The sequence below is a fragment of the Aythya marila genome (assembly GCF_965140915.1).
Source record: "Aythya marila genome assembly, chromosome: 2".
NCBI classification, from domain to species: Eukaryota; Metazoa; Chordata; class Aves; order Anseriformes; family Anatidae; genus Aythya; species Aythya marila.
The window spans coordinates 121264418-121286135 of NC_139043.1; the positions used below are offsets into that span (position 1 = coordinate 121264418).

Genomic DNA, 21718 nt, shown 5'->3' on the forward strand with positions numbered 1-21718 from the left:
TCCTTATGTTAATACACTAAACATTCTCAAATCCTGTCAGATTTTTATCTCAACCTTCATTCATATCTTATACATGCTCGTACATAGATAATTATGGGTTGTATTGGAAGCCATCTGTGATGAAATTTCCTGTGTTCCTGAACATTACCATATTACAAAGTCATCTTCACTGAAGTACAAGGTACGTTTTAAGGCTAGAAACTTCCTAAAATGTGAAATAATTCCAGTACGATCAGATTTTTAATGAAGATTCTACCCTGACAGCTTGCTTAACTTCTAAGTGGTTATCCCCTTTTAGTATACCACCTGGTGCTCAAGAAGCAGATTCTGGTTTGCACTGAAAATCTAGAAACAATGTGGATTCTACTGTATAAGGAGAACATGGCACTGTTTCAAGAGAAAGCTCAATCACATAAAACTGGAGGTTGACCTGTAATCTGAAATACCAACCAGTAACGTTGGGTTGAATATTTGATGTTGCTCACAGCCCTCTGTTTCTGAGGAAACATCTGTCATCTGCAAGCTTCTCCCATTCTACTCAAGCACATGAAAATTATGTACAGTGCAAATTTATATAGTATTTGATATGTCCAAATGTGGATAATATGTACTGCAAGCACACACCAAAGTTTGACAAAAAATAGTACACAGGACCAGAGATAAACTTTTGAAATCAAATAGGACAAATCCAATACATCTTTCACTTTTCTCTGATGTACAGTTAATTGACGTTGCTGATCTATAAAACTGAATTGCAGTGGTATCAACAAGCATTTGCTGCCCTTTGGAAAGAATTTAAATTGCAGGCCTAAAGTTAGGAGTAAGTGTCAAATTGCAGGTCACATTTCTGTTGTTTTCAGTTTAGAAAATGGCACTGAAAATATTTTGCTTCTATTTAACATATAGAGTTTGTTTTATAGCTGAACAATAGCTTTGATTTTAGGAGGTCAGATGAAAAAATACCATACAAATCCAAACATGCCTGACCAAAGATTAATCTCAGTAAAGCATATGAAAATATTTACAGAAATTTACAGTTCTTACAGATGATATTCGTTTTCTTCTGATTTCATTCTCTGCTGACATAAGCAGCAATTCAAGTTCCTTTATTTTCTTTTCTTTATCGGGATCATCATCAATAAATGACTGCTGAAAAATTGAAGAAAGAAGCCATTACTATTTTGCATTCCTGCCACCCCTTCACAGCAAGGATCTACATCATACTTCAGCTACATTTTTACCAGCCATCTGCACGTAGCTGGAACAGAGCCATTCCAGCTGCGTCATATTTTGTAACACAGTAGTCACTTGCAAGTAAATCAACTCCAGCAATTAACAGGAGATGAATCTGGTGTTAAAGTAGTAAACAAGCTAATATGGTTTCTAATGTGGTCTATAAACGCTAAGTATACTATAGCACTTTTTAACTATAAAAGTTACTCAGTTCCACCTTTCATAGAAGCAACAGTACTGGCAACTCGATAGATGTGCGTGTGTTGTGTTCTCGTGCGTTTCCTACAATTTTGAATGATTTGTTCTTCCCTCAACTAAGCATGTAAGGAAGTAATAAAATGTTTCTTGTCCGAATGTCCAGACAAACCATTCTACCACTACTATCAGAAATGAAAACAAGTTAATCATGTTCTGGTTTTATTTTGTTTTTTTAAACCTCCCTAAAACTTTCTAATACTGCTATAAATACAGGCAAGTGAAAATATATGCCAGGAGCTTCAAAACTAGTTATACTCCCTGGTTTAGGGAGGATTTCAAGGAGCAGCAAGTATCTTAAACGTTTCTTTATTATAGTACAATCCAGAGCATCAAAAGTTTTGTGTCATGAGGCTTTGCTAGGATTTGTATTCATATACTGAGATCAGGGAAGAAAATTCACTACGAAGCAGATGAACTGCACAGGGAAACTTAAAGTTAGGTACAGAGTTCTGCAGAATGAATATAACACACCTAGTGCAAACAAAACATCTATGTTTCCCTGTGTCAAATTGTTTTATTGATTTCAAACTCACAAAAATTCTTCTAGGAAGTCATATTGCCAGCCAAGATATACATTTAGTCTGTACCACACAAGGAATTTCAAATCCATTACTTAGTAAACAAGAAGCAAAAGGGAACCAATATGTTTTTGATGTTTGTTTTTTTTTTCTCTACGGTTTCTCAATGCTTTAGTATATAGAATGCTGCAAAACAGCGTTTTCAGCTGATTGACAAGTGTTCATCAGTCACAAAAGATAAAGCATACTGAGAACAAAAAAAAAGTACAGACATAACTTTTAGTTAGTTATTTGAACAGAATCTTTTCAGATATTATATTTAATATATACATAAAGTAGTAAAATCCCATCTTTAAATCTCACAGGAGTTAAGTGATACAAACAGGTTGTAATTTTTATCTAAATATTTCACTAATAACTATGTTTTAAGCCATACTTCTATCAGAAATAAGCACAACTCTTGTGCCCACATACTACATAAAGAAATAACGTATTGTGCCCTTCATTATCATCTAATAAAGCTATCCTAAGGAGGAAAAAAAGAGTACAACAAACAAAACCACTTGCAGCACTGGGATCTATGAGGACAGCTCCTTTTTTCCTATCTAGAACTATCTATCAACCAAGTCAGAAAATCTTCTTACAGAGGAACATACAGAAATTTAGATGAGTGATAAAGACTTAGAGACATTTTGAAGTTATGTGTTTACTCTTCATTTTACAGCATAATGCATGGTACAGTCTCTTCATTTCCAACACACAACAATTTACCTGAACTAAGTTGGCAGAAGCAGAAGCATGTTCTATACAGCTGCCTTCTGGTGAGGCATACTGGTATGCTGGAATCTAAAAGACACAAATCATTTTACATACCCTTAAAAAAGAGGCTATAAATGTAGCTCTAGTTTATTGTACATATAATATTTATTATAGTTTAGAAACCATAACTTACCATATCATCACAAAAATATTTAACAGATCTTTGTTCTTACAGATTTGTTTCTAGTTCCAAACCCAACACGTGATTTGAAACTGGGAAACACTAATTATTCTGAATTTAGAACTTACATGTGTCTGAACAGGTATGTAAAATTGATTCTGAGTGTGCAAGTGTTCCATAGCCACACAAGGTTTGTGCTGAAGTTTGGATGAACTAGCTCTTTCGGACTTTATACCATCTTGTAAATATCCTTCCTGTTCCACCTTTCTTCGCATTGTTGAGTTCCAGTGATTTTTAATTGAATTATCAGTCCTAAAATGAAAGTGCACAACAGTAACTGGTTTCCGTATCTCAGAAAGTTTAACATATGGCATAGTTCACAGGGTTTGTTACAAGTGGGTTAATCTGAAGCCACAAATCCAGAAAGCTCCAGTAGCTTTGAAAGTTCTATCAATGTTTTTGTTGTTGTTGTTGTTTTTTGACAGAATTACTGGAAAACTGCTCTTTTCAAAACTTCCTTCTATTGAATTTGAAGTTTGCAGGAAGATAGGAGCAGAAAAGAGAAAGCCTTGGTTTTGGCTATGATCATGGGTAGGAACTTTTTTCCTCAGATACTTAGAACATCAATGTGTTCAGTATCACTAGATCATTTACCCTGTACTACAAATTTGCAGAACATCAAGCTAAAGCACTCGGCCTACTGTCCTGCAGTGTGATAAGAGCACAATGGGCAGGGTTTACCATCTGAAATCATCTTTTCTAAAATGACAGTATGCGTTCCCAGCTCTGAAGGTGCATGTGAGCTTTGTGGAAGAACATCCCGCTATCTCTTGGTGCCCTGACTTTGTCTGGGGAAAGCAGGCATGGCAAAAGACCAGTAGCTATTGCCACTCCCCTGGAAACAAAAGGCCTGCAGTTTGACAAGCACGATGAAATCACTTTTAATACTAGGCAAGATTAGAGGATGAATTCACTACAACCAAAAATACTAGCAATATTACTACTAGCAGTAGCTAGTCCCTTGTGAACATGCTAGACAGTCACCTCCTGAATATACACACTGAATTCAGAGGGTCAGCTTAACATTGAATTATTAACAGTACAAGGCTAAAATTTTATTTCATTGAACTTTTTATACACTGAAATAGTTTTCTACAAGCACGTAAGTTGGCAATCATACTTAAAACAAAGATAAGGAGAACAGCGCATACAATTCATTCTTAATTTAGAGTCTACATGGTAATCAACAAGATTTGCAATACACAATTCCTAAGCCTGGAGTTTTGAAGGTTACTTAGAGTCTCCTTTTGAGTGCCCAGTTTAAAAAGAAGCATTGCACAAAAATTAGAAAAAAAAGGAAGTCACCCCAAAATGTGTGTTAATGAATGCACTTTGATATCAAGTCATAGGATGTTAAGGCATTCTTCCCCTATTACTTGCAGGAACTTTCTTCAGCTCTGCAAGAACTTTTTCATCTCTTTTAAATTAGGTGTATTATAAGTGAACAGGAGGATTTTGAAGGAACCTGCAGGATGCTAGAGAACCTTCTCTGGTTTTCTATCTTTTTAGGAGTACATAACCAAATGCAAAAATCTTAAAAAGATAAGGGTTTCGTTATTTATCAAGATAGAGAACTTGTGACAAGTTTCAACAGATGATCTCTGACTAGCAAATCACATTGGAAAGAATTTTGTAACAACTGCTTTCCATATTCCAATATTTAACACAAATAGAGTTGAAAAGCACCTTCCAGGAAGAAGTTTTGCTATTTCAGCCCATCGGTTTCCCAAACGCTTGTGAGCTTCGTAGATTATTCTGTCTTCTTCCTCTGTCCATGAAGACTTTTTTACCTCAGGGTTGAGATGGTTATGCCATCTCTCTCTGCATTGCTTGCCTATTCTTCCTTTCAGGTGTTTTGCAATTAGAGACCAGCGCTTTGGACCATACTTCTGAACTAATTCAATAACCTGGAACACAAATAAAAGCATGTTATAAATGCAATTCCTAATTTTTCCTAATTAAAAAAACCTGAGAACACATGAATTCCCACGTTAGAAAAGGATCATAATAGTCAATTTAATAAGAGAGTAGGCCTACAGAGGTATACTGTGATTTGGCTTTTTAAAAATTATTTTTCAAAAAAAATAAAAAAGTTTGTTAAACCCAATTTCACTGGGTTTAGAATATAAGTATATACCGATGACAACAGATATTTGGATGTTTCAGGACTCCGGTCATCCATTCCACAAAGTAACATGAGAAAGTTGGAAGAAGCAGCTGGTGAAGATGCTTGGTTTGACTTCTTTCAAAAGCATCAACACGAAACAAGAACCTATATTCCAACCTCCATGCAGCCTCTACAAGGTTGGGGTTTTTGTGTTTCTGTTTGTTTTCTCTTTTAAACACAATAGAAGCCTTTCCTTAAAAAGGCTGACAAGAACTGTCAAATGATATATTAGGCAGATCATAATCAGAATTTGACAAATACTGGTTTTAAACAGCTTACAGGTTTAATGCAGTGGATTTGAAATATTGTATGCAAAAGCTCAACGTACACCTCCCTGAGGTACGTTGCAGGTTTATGAGGCAGAAATTTGCAGGGCAGATCAACAGAGGCGGGAAGAAGGAATCAAAACCACCATTATTAACTTCTTTAAGAGTAGAACATGAAGTAATTTCCCTCAGTCCAAACCCCTGTGAGTCTGATAGGTTCAAGAAACAAAGGATGTAAATAAGACCTTTGATCTTTGGTGTCATGAGGAGAACTCCTCTACTTAGTGCACTAGAGTTCAGCTAGCAAGCTGAGCAAAGGGAAATGAAACACTTGAGCAGACCAGACACTCCATCTGCTTAAAAGCAGCTGCATTTTTTTCTTCACATACAGCAAAATATAATATAATGTAATTCACTGTGTCACAAGATGCATCAGACATCATGTGGGGATGAAACCTAAGAAAAAGGTAGACACTCTTAGTAGCCATATGTCAATTTTATTACAGTAAAAGAGCACAATATAAATTAGTTCTCATTACCCTCTGATCTTCTTCTTTAGTCCAGGGACCTTTAATCAATTCTGGGTTTAGTACCTTCTGCCATCGATGCTGGCACTGAAAATCTGAACGATTCTGAAACAGAAGACCAGTGTAGCTGGTTAAACTTTTAAATACATAAGATTAAAATATTAGTTAGCCAAAATTAACATATTATTTCAAATTAAAAGACTTATTCAGACCTTTTTTCTAGGTATCAGTTCTTTATATCTCGAATGCAAGTGTTCTCAGTTCTTTACTACAGCGTTAAGGAAAAGAGATTTATATCAAGTTTAGCTAACACACATTAATTAAACAACACTGCTTTTTCTGCTAAGGACAGATGGTGCTTTTCTGTAGCTTCACTAAGGATCTTTTGAAATATTGTTCCCAGTTATGAAAGAGAAGCTTTCACTTCACCCCCTAAAAAGCATCTGTAAGAAAGTTTGGGACTACAAGGGTAGTTGGTCAGATCCCTAAAAATACAGATAAGAGCCTGTCCCAACTCAGCGTACTAGCAAACCTCTTATGACACTGGGATACACTGATTTGCTGTCTTCAGTGCAAGCTGCTGGATAGCAAGTACTGAGTTCAACATTTCACTGGGCTTGTCTACCATGCTAAGACAAAGTTAAACGAGAAGCAGTCTACAAAACCTCAAAAAATACCCAGAACACTGGTACATCTAAAATTAGTTTGAGCACAGTACCTTCAAGTTAATCCCAACTAGACACTATGTTTAAAACCACACTAGAGTTTGTTTAAAAAAAAAAAAAAAAAAAAAATATCACTTCCTGGAGAAGACAAGCTGTGAAAGACTTTCAGTAGAGGCTACCTGTTTCTATTTTCAGTGCAAAAAAAAAAAAAAAAAAAATTTGGAAGTTGTAGCCTTGTAGTGTTTTTACCTTCCATTTCTGAAATTACAGCATATTTTGAGAAGCGAAGATGTATGATGGGATAAAGCAATAAAGTCATTTCAGTTCTGCTTTAGCAGCAACAAATTGAAGAACACAGGCTGCATCTCCTCCCTTGAATCACCTTCCAGCAATCTTCACTTTTTTGTACAGAATAGAGGGGTTTATTTGTCAAATAGTAGTAAAACCACAGCAGCTTCTGAATGCCTTTAATTGCTGTTAACTGAAGATCCAGTTGGTCTTCCTAGCAGAAGAGCATCAGTAACAACACAGTGCCACTCCTGCCAACCTCCTTCATAGCAACTGAAGATATCATTAGGTGGAAAGATTTGTATTTGTTAGGGAAGCTGACGTTGCTGTAACAACAGCAACACAGAACTGAAACATACAAACACCTTTTTCTAAGGTGATCAGGAAATTGATCCTGCTCCTTTGAAGCAATCTTTCAGGTGCAATCCACTCTCCTAACTGCTGGAAAGCCAGAATATATTCCACAATAAAAACAAACAGCAAGTGTGGACATAGGATTTATTTAAAAAAAAAAAAAAAAAAAAAAAAAAAGTCATTTTAAATCATCATTCAAGTCCCAGTCTCAGCTAATAAGGTTTTCTGACATCTGAGCTAGATTTCAAGTCCAAATTACAAGCATCCTTTAAAATATAGACATAGTTTTAAGTACTAAGTGTTTCTGGTTTGTTTCACCTCAATTCCAAATTAGACATATGACTTAAACAAATAAATATTACAGGGGAACTTAAGTGAAGAAAAGATTCAACTTACTTGTAGATGACTAGCAATGAAAGCCCAATCATCTGTACCATTTTGTTCCACCAGCTTCTTTAGCCTTTCATCCTGTTAAGACATAAGCTCAGCCAATAAATACTATGTGCTATCTCGATGTAATACTAAAGAATAACACATTTCAGCATGCAAGCAATATTGAATAGGAATGAAATCAAAGCAAAATAAAGCATTACCTCATCCCGGGTCCATTTCACCCTGCTGCATATCTTCTTCAAACCTTTTTGCTGTGGGACTTCATAGTCATGATCTGCGTATTGACGGTCATTTTCTTCTTCACTGCAGAGTACAACAGAAGAATGAAGATGTTAGAAGTTGAGTTTAAAATAACTCTGAATAACTTTTTTTTCCAAACTTTCTTTCCAAGCTTTCTTCCCCCAATCAGTATATATTGTTATAACACACGGAATTTGCTTGAACATAACATATTCACTATGTCAAAGGAACAGAATGAACTTCAGTTTCTAGGCCATATACTGGAATACAGACTGATAACTCATTCCAAGTCAAGACTTAAATCTGAAGCAAAAGATATTAAAATCATCTTTCCGTAACATATTTATGAACCTTTAAATAAGCAAGCATATAAAATGAATGGGTTTGCTAGCCTGAAAAGATACAATTGTATTCTGTCTCCCTAACTCATACAACAAACACAACAAGGTTGCCAAGCAATTCAGCGTCAGCTTGAGATTTTAAATGGTCTCCTGCCTTGAATAAAAGCATTGCCTCGGTGTTACAGGAACTAGAGACAACTCCCAGCTTCGAAGACAGGGATACCGCAGCAAGAAGTAAGTGTGCTATCAGGGCTGCCCCTCTAAGGTAAGAGTCAGAGGGGCAGGAAGCCAGGTAGCCCTTGTGGCTCCGTGTAGATCACGCTCCACCTACCGGAGAAACACCTCCTTCACAGCCTTGGCAAACAAAGCCTTTCAAATAAGCACGGTGAAATGCTTCATGGAAACATCTCTTAAACGTGTAAGTCAGTGCTTCGCGACAGACAGCCGAAATTCACGAGTTCATGCTCAAAACTGCGTTTATTAATTCTTCTCAGTCTCGAAAATGACTTTCTTTTTTCAGCCAAAGGTAAATAAATCCCTTCCCGGTAATGAAATGAACCTGTGCTGGTCTCCCAAGAACTGATTAGGTGTCAGAGCTCTGAATTACTTCCCACGACGTGCAGCTCACCCCCGCAGCACGCCGAGCAGCCGCTCGTGTATGAGTTATTTCACAAGATGTATCTGCTCCGCAGCTAACACGAGTGCACGGTCACTTCAGGAGAGCACCACTTACTTGAAAGCTTTACTACAAGGCAGGACATGCCAAATTCTTACAAAACCAGTGTATCTCATGCTGCTTCTACATCCTACACCACATTTTTCATGAGGATCGTCTCTGCTTAATGTCATGATGCAGCAGAAATAGTCATCAACACACACACACGTTGAAACTCTGTGGAGCCAGCAAGATGCAAGGCAGTAAGTTTGTCTACAGGTCAATACTGTTGTTCCCTTTTCTCAAAAAAAAAAAAAAAAAGAGCTGCAAATCTATTTTATTACAATGATTGTAAGAGTTTTGCCTTAACCAGCTTAGGACTTAAGAAAATAGGATTTAAGCTCGCAGGTAACTAAGAGTTCTCCCTCCTCCCCCTTTTTTCTTTTTTGTCTCTTTCTCACAGGCTCTCAACAAACTTCAGGAGCCTATCTTGGTATCATAATCCTATTTTATACCAAGGAAACCGCACAAGCCACTTCTACCTAAAAGTCTGGCCTGGCGGTTAAGCCCTTTGTCAACGTGCCCTCCCCGCTCAGCCACCGCACAACCACCTAATTCGAGAACCCAGCCCTGGGTTGCGTGAAAAGGGATGGGGGATTTTAAAAAGGGAATTTTTTTTTTTTTAAAAAAAAGGTGAAAGAGGAAAAGCAGAAGACAAAAGGCAGCGATGCCGAGGGCACCGGTAGGACGGGCCAGTGGCCGTTGGGGTCGGTGCTGCGGTTCCGCTGCCGGCACCTTCCGTGGGCACCGGGGCAGGCCCGGTGCAGGGCTGGGCACAGCAGGCGTATAAATCACCCCTACGGGAATATTTGGGGCCGTCTGCTTAGGATTTCGATTTATGAAGAGGCTTTCAGGGGTGTTGGGTTGCTCATTTGACCTTTCGCTCGCAGTTACGGAGCTGGACTAAGACACCACGTGAGGGGAAGGCAGGCACAAAGTTTCCTCAAAAAAAAAAAAAAAAAAGAACTTCCAAACGCAAAAAAAATAAGCACAAGCACAGGTGAACAAAATTAAACTTAACTCCATCTGGGGCTGAACCAAACTTGTTTCTTTTAACTCCCCGCTTCAGCCCATGACCTTGAAGGCACCAACTGGCAGCTGGGATGATTTAGTCTGGGGGCTCGCCACCCGCCGCAGCATCCCTCTGGGGCTGCCCAGCTCTACCCCAAGGCTCCCCCGCGATCCGCGGCCGCTTTTATTTTCCGTTCTGACAGATAAGGCGAGCTCGAGCTCGCTGGGGACGAAACCGTCGCCTGCAGCAGCAGCAGCACGGGTGGAAAGCTCTGGTGACAGAGCACCAAACACACCGCGAGCTGGCTCCCGCAAGCAACGCCTCCCGCCGCATCTTTGTCCCTCACGCCAGCAGCGCCCCAAAGCCCCTCCTGGCAGTTTTTTTCCGAAAATGGGGGTTAGTTTCGGGGCTGATCTCGCAGCGGGGAAGGCGGCTGTAACTTTGGGAGCGCCCCCAGGCAAACGGGGAGCGTGAAGGCACGGTGAGGGCACGGCAAAGCCCAGGTGCCGGAGGCAGCTCAGGGGCTGGCAGTGGGCACAGCGCATCTTTCTCCCTCCTCGTCCCTCCCCCGTGCCATTTAGGTCAGGAGCAACGAGCAGCTCCCCGGGACCCCCCCCCCGAAGGCAGGGACACCCGTTTTGGGGACGGGCAGGAGGAAACCCGCAGCGGGACCACCCGGGGCCGGCGCCCCCGAGGTGAAGGTCCGAACCGAGGCGGTCCTTCGGCCTCACCGCGAGGAGGAGGAGGAGGAGGAGGAGGAGGAGGAGAGGCAGGGTCAGGGGCTCGGAGCTCGCTCACCTGCGCGGCCGCTTGGCCATCCTCGGCGCGCACCATAGGGGGGGCCGCCACGGCGGCGGGGCGCGGCGCGGCGTCCCCCGGCCCCCGCAGGGGCCCGGGCTGGGGCTCGCCCTCCCGGACGACGGAGACGGGCAGCGGCGGCCGGCGGAGGAAGACGAGGAGGAAGAGGAGGAGGAGGAGGAGGGCGGGCAGGGCTCCGGCGGCGGCCCCCTCCTCCCCGCCGAGCCCCGCGGCATCCGCGGCGAGCTGCCGGCCGCCCTCAGCCCCGGCCCGGCCCGGCTGCCTCAGCCCCGGCCATGGCCCTGCCCGCACGGAGCGCGCGGGGCCCCGTCCGCCCGCGGCCCCTCCTCCCGCTCCTGTCAGCGCCGCGCCGGCCGCGGCCCCGCGCTCGCGGCGGGCTGGGGCTGGGGCTGGGGCTGGGGCTGGGGCTGGGCGGCTGCCGCCGAATCTCGCGCCCAGGCTCCCTCCCGGGCCGCCGTTTGAATCTGCGCAGGCGGACTGCGCGCCCATTGGCTGCCGCCGCCGCACGCGGCACGGGACGCCCGGGAAGGGAGGGAGGGAGGCGGAGGGGGGGGGGAACGGGGAGGGGCCGCGCGGCAGCCGCGGGCGGGCAGCGGGAGGAGGGGCTGTGGGGGGTGCTCACCCCCCCCCCATGTCTTTTATCACCCCTCCGGTACCGAAAGTGGCGTCGAAATTAATAAAATAACGTAAAGTGAAATAAAAAAAAAAAAAAAAGGAGGCGGCCCCGCGGCGCAAAACCGAGCCTCCTTCGAGCCGGAATCGAACCAGCGACCTAAGGATTCCCGCGGGCGGCGCCTCTACAGTCCTCCGCTCTACCAGCTGAGCTATCGAAGGGAGCTGCGTGCGGCCGCCATTCCGCGCCTCACAGCCCTCCCGCCTCACAACGCCCTCACCTACACCACATCCTTCTCACCAAATAGTGTCCGTCACTCACGTCCCGACAAAAAGCTGCCACACAAATTAAAATCAGGCTTTCGGGGTGTTGCACGTTTACCACACGCACCATGCTGCCATGCCCAGCTTGTTGTGGGATCTCAGTGCTGAGCTCAAGGCACACACATCCTAAGCCAAAAGGCAATGAGAATCCAAAAGCAACTCTGTAAATACTAATTCATGGTGCGAGGGGTGCAGTCACACGAAAAGACACACACAACACACACATCCCACTTACAAAAATGCAATTACTGAGAGGACAAATACCTGGACCCCAAACTGCAAGGTTTAAAATACACAGAGGGCTGGTAGGCCCTGGGGGTGCTGTGTCTCACAGCCTTGCAGGTTGGGGTCCTTAATACCTATAAAATCCCGCGTGTCAAGCCCTGTCAGAAACATCTATTCCTAAAGTTGCATGTGGGACAAATCAGATTAAAAACATATATTCCCAAGCGCACGCAAAAAACAAGGAGGCCATGTCTGTTAGTAGGGGTTTTAGGGTGCTCCCCTCTGGTGCTGAGCGATTGACCAAGGTGGGGATGCAGGAGCAGCCCCATAGGCAGCCCTGTAATGCACTGCCATGCAGGAGCACGGTCTCCACACCACAAAGTCAACCTTCTTCCATTTTCACCACCTCCTAAGCACTGGTGCCCTGTGGTTACACGTGCGCTTGAGAAGCGAGAAACGAGAAATGTGGGTTTAAATCATGCCCAGCCATCCCACTTACTGGGTGGCTGCTCTAACCACTACCTGCTTATACATTAAAAAAGGGAAAAAAAGGAAGCACCCCAACCATCTCACCACATCCTCCTGCGGGTGCATTTACAAAAACATAAACTCTGTGCAGCTCTTAGGAAAAAAGGGTGTGAGCACCTGCCTTAAAGGCATGGGTTAGGAGTTCCTGAGCCAAAAAAACCATGGGAGCATCTTCGTGCAACTCTGTGAAAGACACTCCTGGAATCAGCTTTTAGAGGTACTTGTCCACTGCATTTGCTCACCTTATGGCTATTTATCGTAGGGCCCAAACATCAGTATTCTTCATTTATTCCTTTATTAATGTGCTTTTTACTTTAATGGTCAAAATAAATCATCAAAACAGTATGTGGCTTCATATTTCAAACACATTCTTTGTCTAACTTCAAAAGCTGGTTCACTTATGGAAAACTGTTAAACCCCTGAATAGAGGAAAAACCTTCTTGAAGCTGTAACAGCCCAGAAATCCAAGCTACATTCCGGCACAATCTGTGTATTTTCTAGATATTCCCCTACACAAAAGTCTTAAGCTGCAGGTTATTCGTATAAATGAAGCCTTAGATGTACGGAGCTTATACACACACACATATATATGTTTATATACGTACAGGTTATGTACAGCGTCTCTCCACCCAGTGGGGACGTGGCTCTGAAGCAGGGTTAGCGAGAAACCTTGGCTTGCAGCGCCCTCTGCACATGCACATAAGAACCTCAGACCTTGGTACCTCCCGTAATAGACCACAGCAGGAATAGTAAAAAACAGCCAACCAAAAAATTTACATACCCTACAAATCTACTAATCACACGTGTAAACTCGTACCATTGCATCTTTCACAGAAAAAAAAAAAAAATATATATATATATAATATATATATATTTTAATTTACAAGCAGTCTTTGCCTGCTGCATACCATACAAGTGTTCAGCACCAGCCTGCATTCATTGTGATTTGCTTTTAGTATCCAGAGATGACAACACAGCAGGTTTACCCACATCAAAGCTGTGACAAGAGTCTTTGAACTACAAAAGCCGTAATAATAAGAAAAAAAAAAAAGACAACATAACACCCTGAGACAGGATTTGTGTCAGCAGCCTCATATATTATGAAATATCATCATTTAGCATTCATTTATATTTAATTCAGAGTCAAAGGAACCTGAATTAAAGGTATTGCAGTTTAAATAAGTACCTTTTTCTATATTCCCGTAGTAATACATATGTTCTTAATTTGTAGGAAATGGATCCTAACGAAGGCATCAGCTGAGTCAAACTACTAAATTAGTAAGTACTGACAGTCCTGCTGTAGAATATATATACATATATATATAAAAAAAAAATGACGTGTTTATATATATATATATATATATATATATATATATATATATAAATAAAACCCACGTGTTATGACATCCAGTAAACACTTGCCTTGGAGTACATCAGATCACATACCTCACATAATACATATTTTTAATCTTGTATGTATTACTGGCTTGTGTGACAAGGTTTAATATTATGGAACATCTTCTAGAGCATTTTTTTTTTGTTTTACCAACTGCTTATTTAGGAAACTCCCTAAGAAAGGACATATAGACTGGTAGTCTGTCTCTGTGGTAGGATACAGAGTGTATCCCCTACATGCCGCCCTTTTAATGCACTGTGCAGGCTGCCACTGCCCACAAGCCATCAGGAACAGCCTCAACAGACTCCTTGCGGAACACTCACCAGCCTGCTATATCTGAGTCCCATTCTACAAGAACTGCTTTATACCTTCATTTGTGCTTCCAAAGACTCCCCTCTTGTCACAAAGGAGAGCTCCATTCCAGCCTAGACCTGAAGAACACAGCACCCAGATCCAAAAACGCTGCTGCAGGTTCAGGTTTGCAGTATGAGGCAAATTATCACCATCACTCCAAGCTGATGGCACTTCAAGTGCCACCTTGCCACTCCCCCACTGCCTTAGTTAGTGGGGTCTCCTGACAAACTGAAACCAATTGGTATTTGGATTTGCAATTAAAAGGAAGTCTTGTCTTCTGATACTAAAATGACAGTAAGAAAGGACACCTGCACCTACTCTGATCCAGATGATTTGCTAAGGTGAAGTACTCAAAGACTGAACGGTGATCGTGTAATTTGCCCTGTTATTCATTCCCTCTTGCTGAGCTTTCTACTGAACTGCAGAAAAAAAAAAAAATATATATATATATATATATATATATATAAATATATACACATACACACACACATATATGTATTAGGCATTCATTATGCATCTGATCAGCAGCAGATCAGTGACTGCTCCTGCTGGGAAACAGGTCCCTTTCTGTGCAATGCTGATGCTTCAGAAAAATTATACCCATCTGCAGTGGTAAAAAGGTACCACATGATTAGGCCACGTTAAGTCTGTATGTGTTTTACTGGGCTCATTTGTTACTGCTCCCATTCTGTGACAGTTTCATCTATTCCCTCCAAAAGCCTTTAATGAATAAAAAAATCCCAGTCATGAATCCATTGCAAATGTTCACAGAGCTGAAATGATGGAAGGACTCTGAAGTAATGTGAATAAGTGCAATTATTTGCTGCTACCCTCCTTGAAATCTTACTGTAAATTCAGGCAGGCAGTTAAACATTTATCTGGACAGCTAAGCAATACAAGGAGCCTATTCCCCAGAGGGCACAGGGCTTAATATTACTGTCGGGAAGTTAAGAATAATCAGTCTATCCTGCATGATTTGCCTGTAGGTTGTTTGGAAAGCTTGCAATGGAAGAACCTAGAGTCTTTGTCAAGATCGTCCTGTGCACAGACAACCAGCAAGGCACGCAGCTGACTTCCTGCTATGAGTGCTTCAATCTTTGAATCTAGCAAAATTCCTATAAGGTAAGCCCAGGAAATAGTTTTGTGGATTGTGAAAATGAAGTAGTTTATTTCCTCAGTAAAGCTTCCCAGCTCAAAAACAATCACTGCCAGCCTCATAGAACTAAGGTCATTAAAGTTAGCATGACAATTACTAACATCAAGACAAAGAGCAGCATAAATGAGCTTACAGCTCTTTAGCAGATTATTTTTAGTAGCTTTCAATGCCTCATCACCTTGAGTATCTATAATCTCCAAAGCTCAACACTGGCAAAAACACCAAATCAAAACCCCAGGCATCCATCAGGACTTCAGCCCAGCTACTAGACTAGGTCTTGAAGTGCTACTCACTCAGTGCCAAAGGCGTTCTTTGTGGTTGCACCAGCCCTGTAGGGGCTGAGTATTTTTCTCCACACCTTTGGAGAAATTTTAGATGAAGAGGAGGCAGATACTTACCAGGTACTCTTTTAAATTGAAATATTTCTCCATATGGACAACCCTGTACTACCTGCATCCGCTCTGTGTCTCGGTACCGACGATCCCAGTTTGTCACTGGCATTTGAGTCACCTCACAATCAGCTCAGTGAGGCTGCACTTCAGATCAGTTTCAACTTGCTGTGTGCCTCCAGTCACACACAGTCTTTTTTTTCTTTTTTTACGCTTCTCAGTATCAAAGTTTCTGAAGGGCAACGTTCTCTGCATGGCTGCTGAAAATGATCTGCTTTTGCTGAAATTTCTCTGAATGTTCCTTACAACGCTCTCCTGAAATGACAAGTCTTACAGGAACAAAACGCTTTACTCACAAGAGTGAGCAAGCTTTGAGTACTTTTGACTCAATCTATTTATACTGTCTTTCAGAGAGGAGAAAAAGTGCTAATGCCTCTGCCTGCCAATTTGCCTGTGTTCTGTTGATCATGACAGAAAAAAAGAATTGCACGTACCTTGTGAAACCCTGAATCACACTGGTACTTTATCACTTTACCATATTGGCAGGTTTACTTTATTTTTGCTAATGGAGGGAGGGTGGAAATATAAGAATTAAATATCTACTATATCACAAAAATATGTATTAAAAAAAAAAAGTGTATCTGGATGTGCTTAGAATTTGCACTAGCGCGTTAACCTCCGTGACAATTATAGATTGTTCCAGAGCACAGAAAATACCCTCTTGCACATTCCCAAGGCAAATTCTGTCAGCTTCTCAAGGAGGCTGTATGGTTGCTCTAACAATTCTCAAGTGGTCTTTGGATCAAGCCTTGAAATTAAAAATAAATAAATAATAAATAAATAAATAAAAAGAAATCACACACACAAAACAAACAAACCCCACCAGTTTCCAAGTACAGAAGATCAATAAAGCAGCTCCAGCAATACTGCCCTACCACAGAATAATTGTCGCTCTCAGAGATGACATTACATTTCAGATCTCATAAGCTGCTCTGTATCCTTGCTTCTGGCAATCCTCAGCTGTCACTGGCTTGAGAAGAAACTGAGAGGTCGTGCTGAGCTCGCACTTGCCTCTTGCACAGAGCATGAGGAAATTGCATATGCACTGCTCTGATGGATGCTGTCATTTGGAAACCAAGTCCCAAGCCTCAAGTCATCTGCTTATGCAAGCACAGCGGCAGCTACTCTGATAGTACTCCTTTGAAGAGACAAATTTCTGGTTGTCAACCATTTTACCAATGGTTTCATTGCTACAGATAATAATTTATGAGGCACTACGTAGGTAAATGTTACTTTTTAAGGGTTAAAGGTAGAACAACCTTGAATCAGTCAAATGGTGAAAACATTCCTAATTTTATACTCAGACATTACCTGGATTTTGTCATCCAACCTTCCAAATAAATAATGATACAGCTGCAAAATTAGATTACATCAATCTTGATTATCAAACCACTAATTTCTCAAACGTCACTTGTTTATTTTGGAAATCAGGGACCCAACGACAGGATGAGAGGCAATGAGCAGAAACTGAAGCACGGGAGGTTCCGGCTGAATATGAGGGGGCACTTCTTTGCTGTGAGGGTGACAGAGCACTGAACAGGTTGCCCAGAGAGGCTGTGGAGTCTCCTTCTCTGGAGACATTCAGAACCCACCTGGATGCCATCCTGTGCAGCGTGCTCTGGGTGACCCTGCTTGGAAAGGGGGTTGGACTGGGTGATCTCCACAGGTCCCTTCTGACCTCAGCCATTCTGTGATTCTGTGAATAATTTTACTAATTAAGCCGAGCCAGTCAAAAATATATAGAGATAGATAAATAGATTTAATACTTTCACAAACATGCAAGCAACTTTGGAGATTGAAGAGATTCCCTTGGAAGTCGCTGATTAATCAGGTATTAGCAGCACACATTTTCCCATGCTGTTTTAGAAGACACCACTACGAATGCCAGAGGAGTCAGTTTAATCCTTTGACCAAGACGATGGTTTGCCAACACTACGAGCAAACAATTGGTGCTAACACAACAGCTTTGTAAAGGAGCCGGAGCTAAACTGAGCCAGCCAAACGTGAACAGCAGCCAGGCAGCAGTGATAACAGCATTTCAGTAGCGGCCTGAGCTAGATACATGCACACAGCCTAAATCTGGTGGTATCCCGGTGATGAATGGAAAGCACTGGCTTGACTTGCTACTCCACCCCCCTCACAGAACATTGCTCTGGTCCCCTCTTTTCTCAACTAAGTACAAGACTCCTTTTTGCTCCTAACATTGATTGCAAGATAATAACTGGAGTCACAGAGACAAATCTGTTATCACAACTGGCGATGCCAGAGATGCCGGCCTCTGCTGCTTGCACAACCGCAGCCTGCCTTTTTTCCTGTACAATGGTGTTCCCACGTCCCGTACAGCTCCAGCAGCAGGAGAGGAGAGAACACAGCAAGTGACTGCAGCTGCAAAAGACTGTGCACTTCCACGCTAGCTCCACTTCTGCAGCACGTACTGACTGTCCAGGAAATGGCCTCAGGTATGCTGTATGAATCTTTTTTTTTTTTCTATTTTAGTAAGTTTGTGCAAAGATGTGGGCGTATGACGGTTTCAAATACAGTACCTCAGGTTTAGGGTTGGAAAGATCCAAATTGTTAAAACACAAAGAAAAAGATGGCCTTCAGAATAGACAATAGTTAATAGCGTGGGTTTTTTTGTTTGTTTGTTTGTTTGTTTTTTGTTTGGTTGGTGGCTTGGGTGGTTTTTTGTTTCTTTGTTTTTGTTTTGTTTTCAAGCTGCTGGCTTATTAGAGACCTGTGATTGCTTGGAAAATTTGGAAATGGAATGAAGAAGGGAACAAGCTAGCTTGACTGACTTCAAATACAGCGAAGCACACAACAACAACAAAACAACACATTTGTAAATATGGCAGGGTAAAGAAGAGGTTAAGGTTAGAAAAAACGGAGGGAGCAAAGAAATACAAATTGGTATTTAGCATCCTCTGGTGTACCATGCCTTGAATTTTCTTATTTTGAAAGCAAAAGAAAGGTACTTTTGACTATAATTTCCCTTATCCCTCCTGCTGTCTGCAACAATAATTGTGATTTCCAGCATCCCTCTTGGGAAGTCTTATTTTAAGAAAGACACGGGGGAGGACGGGGGAGTAGTATCACTGTAAGCACAGTGCTCAGACACAGGACTCGGGCATGTACCGAGCACTATTTCAGCAGATTTGAGCATGCAAATAGTTAGGATAAGGAGTTATTTCATACACCATAATTTTAAGTTAGGCTTTTGCCTTTTCTGTGTCTTTTGGCTGTCTTCTTGCTGCCACAAATCCTATACCATGGTGTGGCAACAACAGGCTGGGCCTCAGCCCTTCTCTCCCATGGGGTAAAGGGTTTCTTTGGCAGCTTCAGCTCCTTGGAGAACAGAGGTGGACCCCAGGAAATCCCCAGACTTGGATTCAGCCACTGCAGCTTCAAAAGCTGATCACCCTGGAGGTGGAATGCCACCGAACACTGCCACCTTACAGGACCATGAGGTGATTTTATAACCACGGAGAGATCCCTGTGTAGATTCTTCCCTCCACAGAAATCCACCCCCAAGTCCTCTGCTCTTCCAGGAATCTCCTTTCACTCCTTTCTGTGCCATACATACGGATTTTGGAGGAAGTCCAACAAGGTTTTAATTCCTATCGGTCTAATTGGTGTGAAATTGCATCATTTCTCTACTGCCTCTCGCCGTCCCTCTGAAAGCAGCAGTATAAACAGAGGACAATAAGCATACAGAAATCTCTGTTATAAAAATGATTCAGTATCAAATGGCAGATGAAAAACAAACAAAAAGCTAGCACAAGATCAGAACTCGTTAGGATTCACAGAGACTGCACAAACATGGGAAAGGAGAGAGAGGTAACGACTGGTAAAAGGGTAAAGGCTCTCTCTACATTTTATGTAAGAATTTGACAATCCAGAGGAAGCTTCATTTTAAATAAATTCTTGTATACTGAGTTGACAAAATCACATATAAAATCAAATTTTCTTATTCTGAAAGAAGATGCTTGAAACCATGGGCCAAAGGTTTAGAAACGACTTCATGCCTTTCACAACTGGGTTTAAAAAAAAAAAAAAAAAAAAAAAAAAGTACCTACTAAACCTTCATCTAATTTCTGGCTGTTTCCTTGTACCTGCCATCTTTAAGTTTTTTTATTTATTGAATGCAAGTTTCCAGCCAGTACAGATCTACAGGATGGCTTTAGAAGTGAAATTAGATTAGCTACCAGCAAGGCAAGCCGCTAGAAATATTTCCAGCAGAAAACAAAATTAGGTAGCCATTTAAAAAAAAACAGAGGTGGATAAAGTCCAAAGACAATTTTGTGCTATGTCATAATCATCAAATCAATGCCTGTAATTAACAGAGCAGAGAATGAGTCTTCTCTGAAGCCTCTGCAAGGTACTGCAAAAGAGGTAATGCTCACACAGGAGTCTAATGCCTTTGATAGTTCTAGTAAAAATCACAATGCTGGGTGATTCTGAGAGTTAAGTAATCCAGATCAGAATAACCTACTTCAAAACAGCTGTGACAAAAGGGTTTCTGTAACATCAGCTTTGCCATCGAGTCTATTATGGACCCAAGCATTACTACTTTTCTTCATCTAGGATTAAAAAGTAAGCATTCGAAAGACCACAAATGAGTAGAGGCCAAGATATACTCCAGCCCCAATAAAATAAACTCGGTATCAAACAAAGCAGCACTGTTTTTATTAACTTTTGCACTCAAAGTGTGTTTGAATCGACTCTTCCTTATACCCCGAGCACCTTCCATGACTCACTACACACGCTGACAGACATCCAAGATTCATTCTCATCCTGATCGTATGGAGGAATTGTTTTTGTGAGGGGTCTTGTTCTGGCAGGAAGATGCGGCTTGACAGCCATTTTAGAACAGGTCTGCTAGGTACATAGTAAAGGGAAAATGAAAACAAATGCAACAACTCCAATCTAAATTTAAGAACTTAAACAGTAAGGCTGTGTAATTAATAACAAGAAAAACGAAAACATTCTTAGCTTGGTTGCTTCATACATACAGTATGGGTTTTGGCTCAGCTTACGGAGAGTGCATTAAACAAGATGAATAAATGTCTAGTTTAGCACTAAGCATTTAAGCCACTGAAATACAAATCTTTTAGAGGATAATTATCAATTTTTTGTGATGTGACATGCAATCAGAATTACCTCAGTACATTCAAATCCATCATTTAAAAGAATGTTTTAATGCTGTCTCATTTTGAATCAAAGCCTTTCAATAAATATAGGAAGAAGAAGCACGAGCTTCACAAATGGATTTTATGACATCTTTGCAAGCTCAGAAGCTATGATTACAGCCATTTTTTTGAAACAAAATACCACATGTAGTCAGTGGAATAAGCACAGAGATAATTTAAGTAGTTGTCAATATGTTCAGGTTTAAGTACTGCCAAATTTTGAGAAGTCTCATTCTTCCAAATTGTACTATTCACATTTGTATATTACATGCATGCCTTAAAATTTGGGTTTGAAATACCTTTTGACCAATGTTTCAAACCACAGAATACAAGGTAAGTACCACATATGACTTGGTCAGCATTTTCTCACATCATTTTCTTGGTGACAACTTTGCAAAAAAAAAAAAAAAGACTCAGATCTCAGATTTTGCTCTCAAATACATAAAAACCTGCTTTTAAAAGTCCCTCAAATTCAAAGGTCCTATGGGTTAATGAAATATTCAGAATAGGTATGAGAATGAAAAAGCTTTTCCACAGTTTTTCTTTCAAAAAGTCTATCTTAAACCAACATATCTAAAGCAAGATGGATGACATCAGCTAGCTTTCCTCATGTTTATACCACTTTTTTACCTTCTGTACGGGTATTCACGTGTGCAACTAGAATGTAATTTATATGAAGAATGCAAAAGTAA

The 21718-nt window shown here is 41.4% G+C and overlaps 1 protein-coding gene across 4 annotated transcripts in view; it reads right to left on the minus strand.

The window, feature by feature from the left end:
• Positions 1-21668, minus strand: part of MYBL1 (MYB proto-oncogene like 1) — a 32436-nt gene extending 10768 nt beyond the window's left edge. For 2 of the 4 annotated variants that reach the window (XM_082752253.1, XM_082752250.1), the window contains exons 1-8: positions 10776-11162; positions 7870-7972; positions 7673-7744; positions 5982-6074; positions 4696-4916; positions 3078-3261; positions 2781-2855; positions 1045-1149 (exon numbers count right to left, since the gene is read on the minus strand). In XM_082752253.1, the coding sequence (XP_082608379.1) occupies positions 1045-1149; positions 2781-2855; positions 3078-3261; positions 4696-4916; positions 5982-6074; positions 7673-7744; positions 7870-7972; positions 10776-11011 (1089 nt within the window). In that variant the 5' untranslated portion in view covers positions 11012-11162. Of the gene's footprint in view, positions 1-1044; positions 1150-2780; positions 2856-3077; positions 3262-4695; positions 4917-5981; positions 6075-7672; positions 7745-7869; positions 7973-10775; positions 11163-17432 lie in introns of those variants that run through there. The other 2 variants (XM_082752252.1, XM_082752251.1) reach the window with 2 other exon arrangements.
• Between the last annotated feature and the right edge of the window lie 50 nt (positions 21669-21718).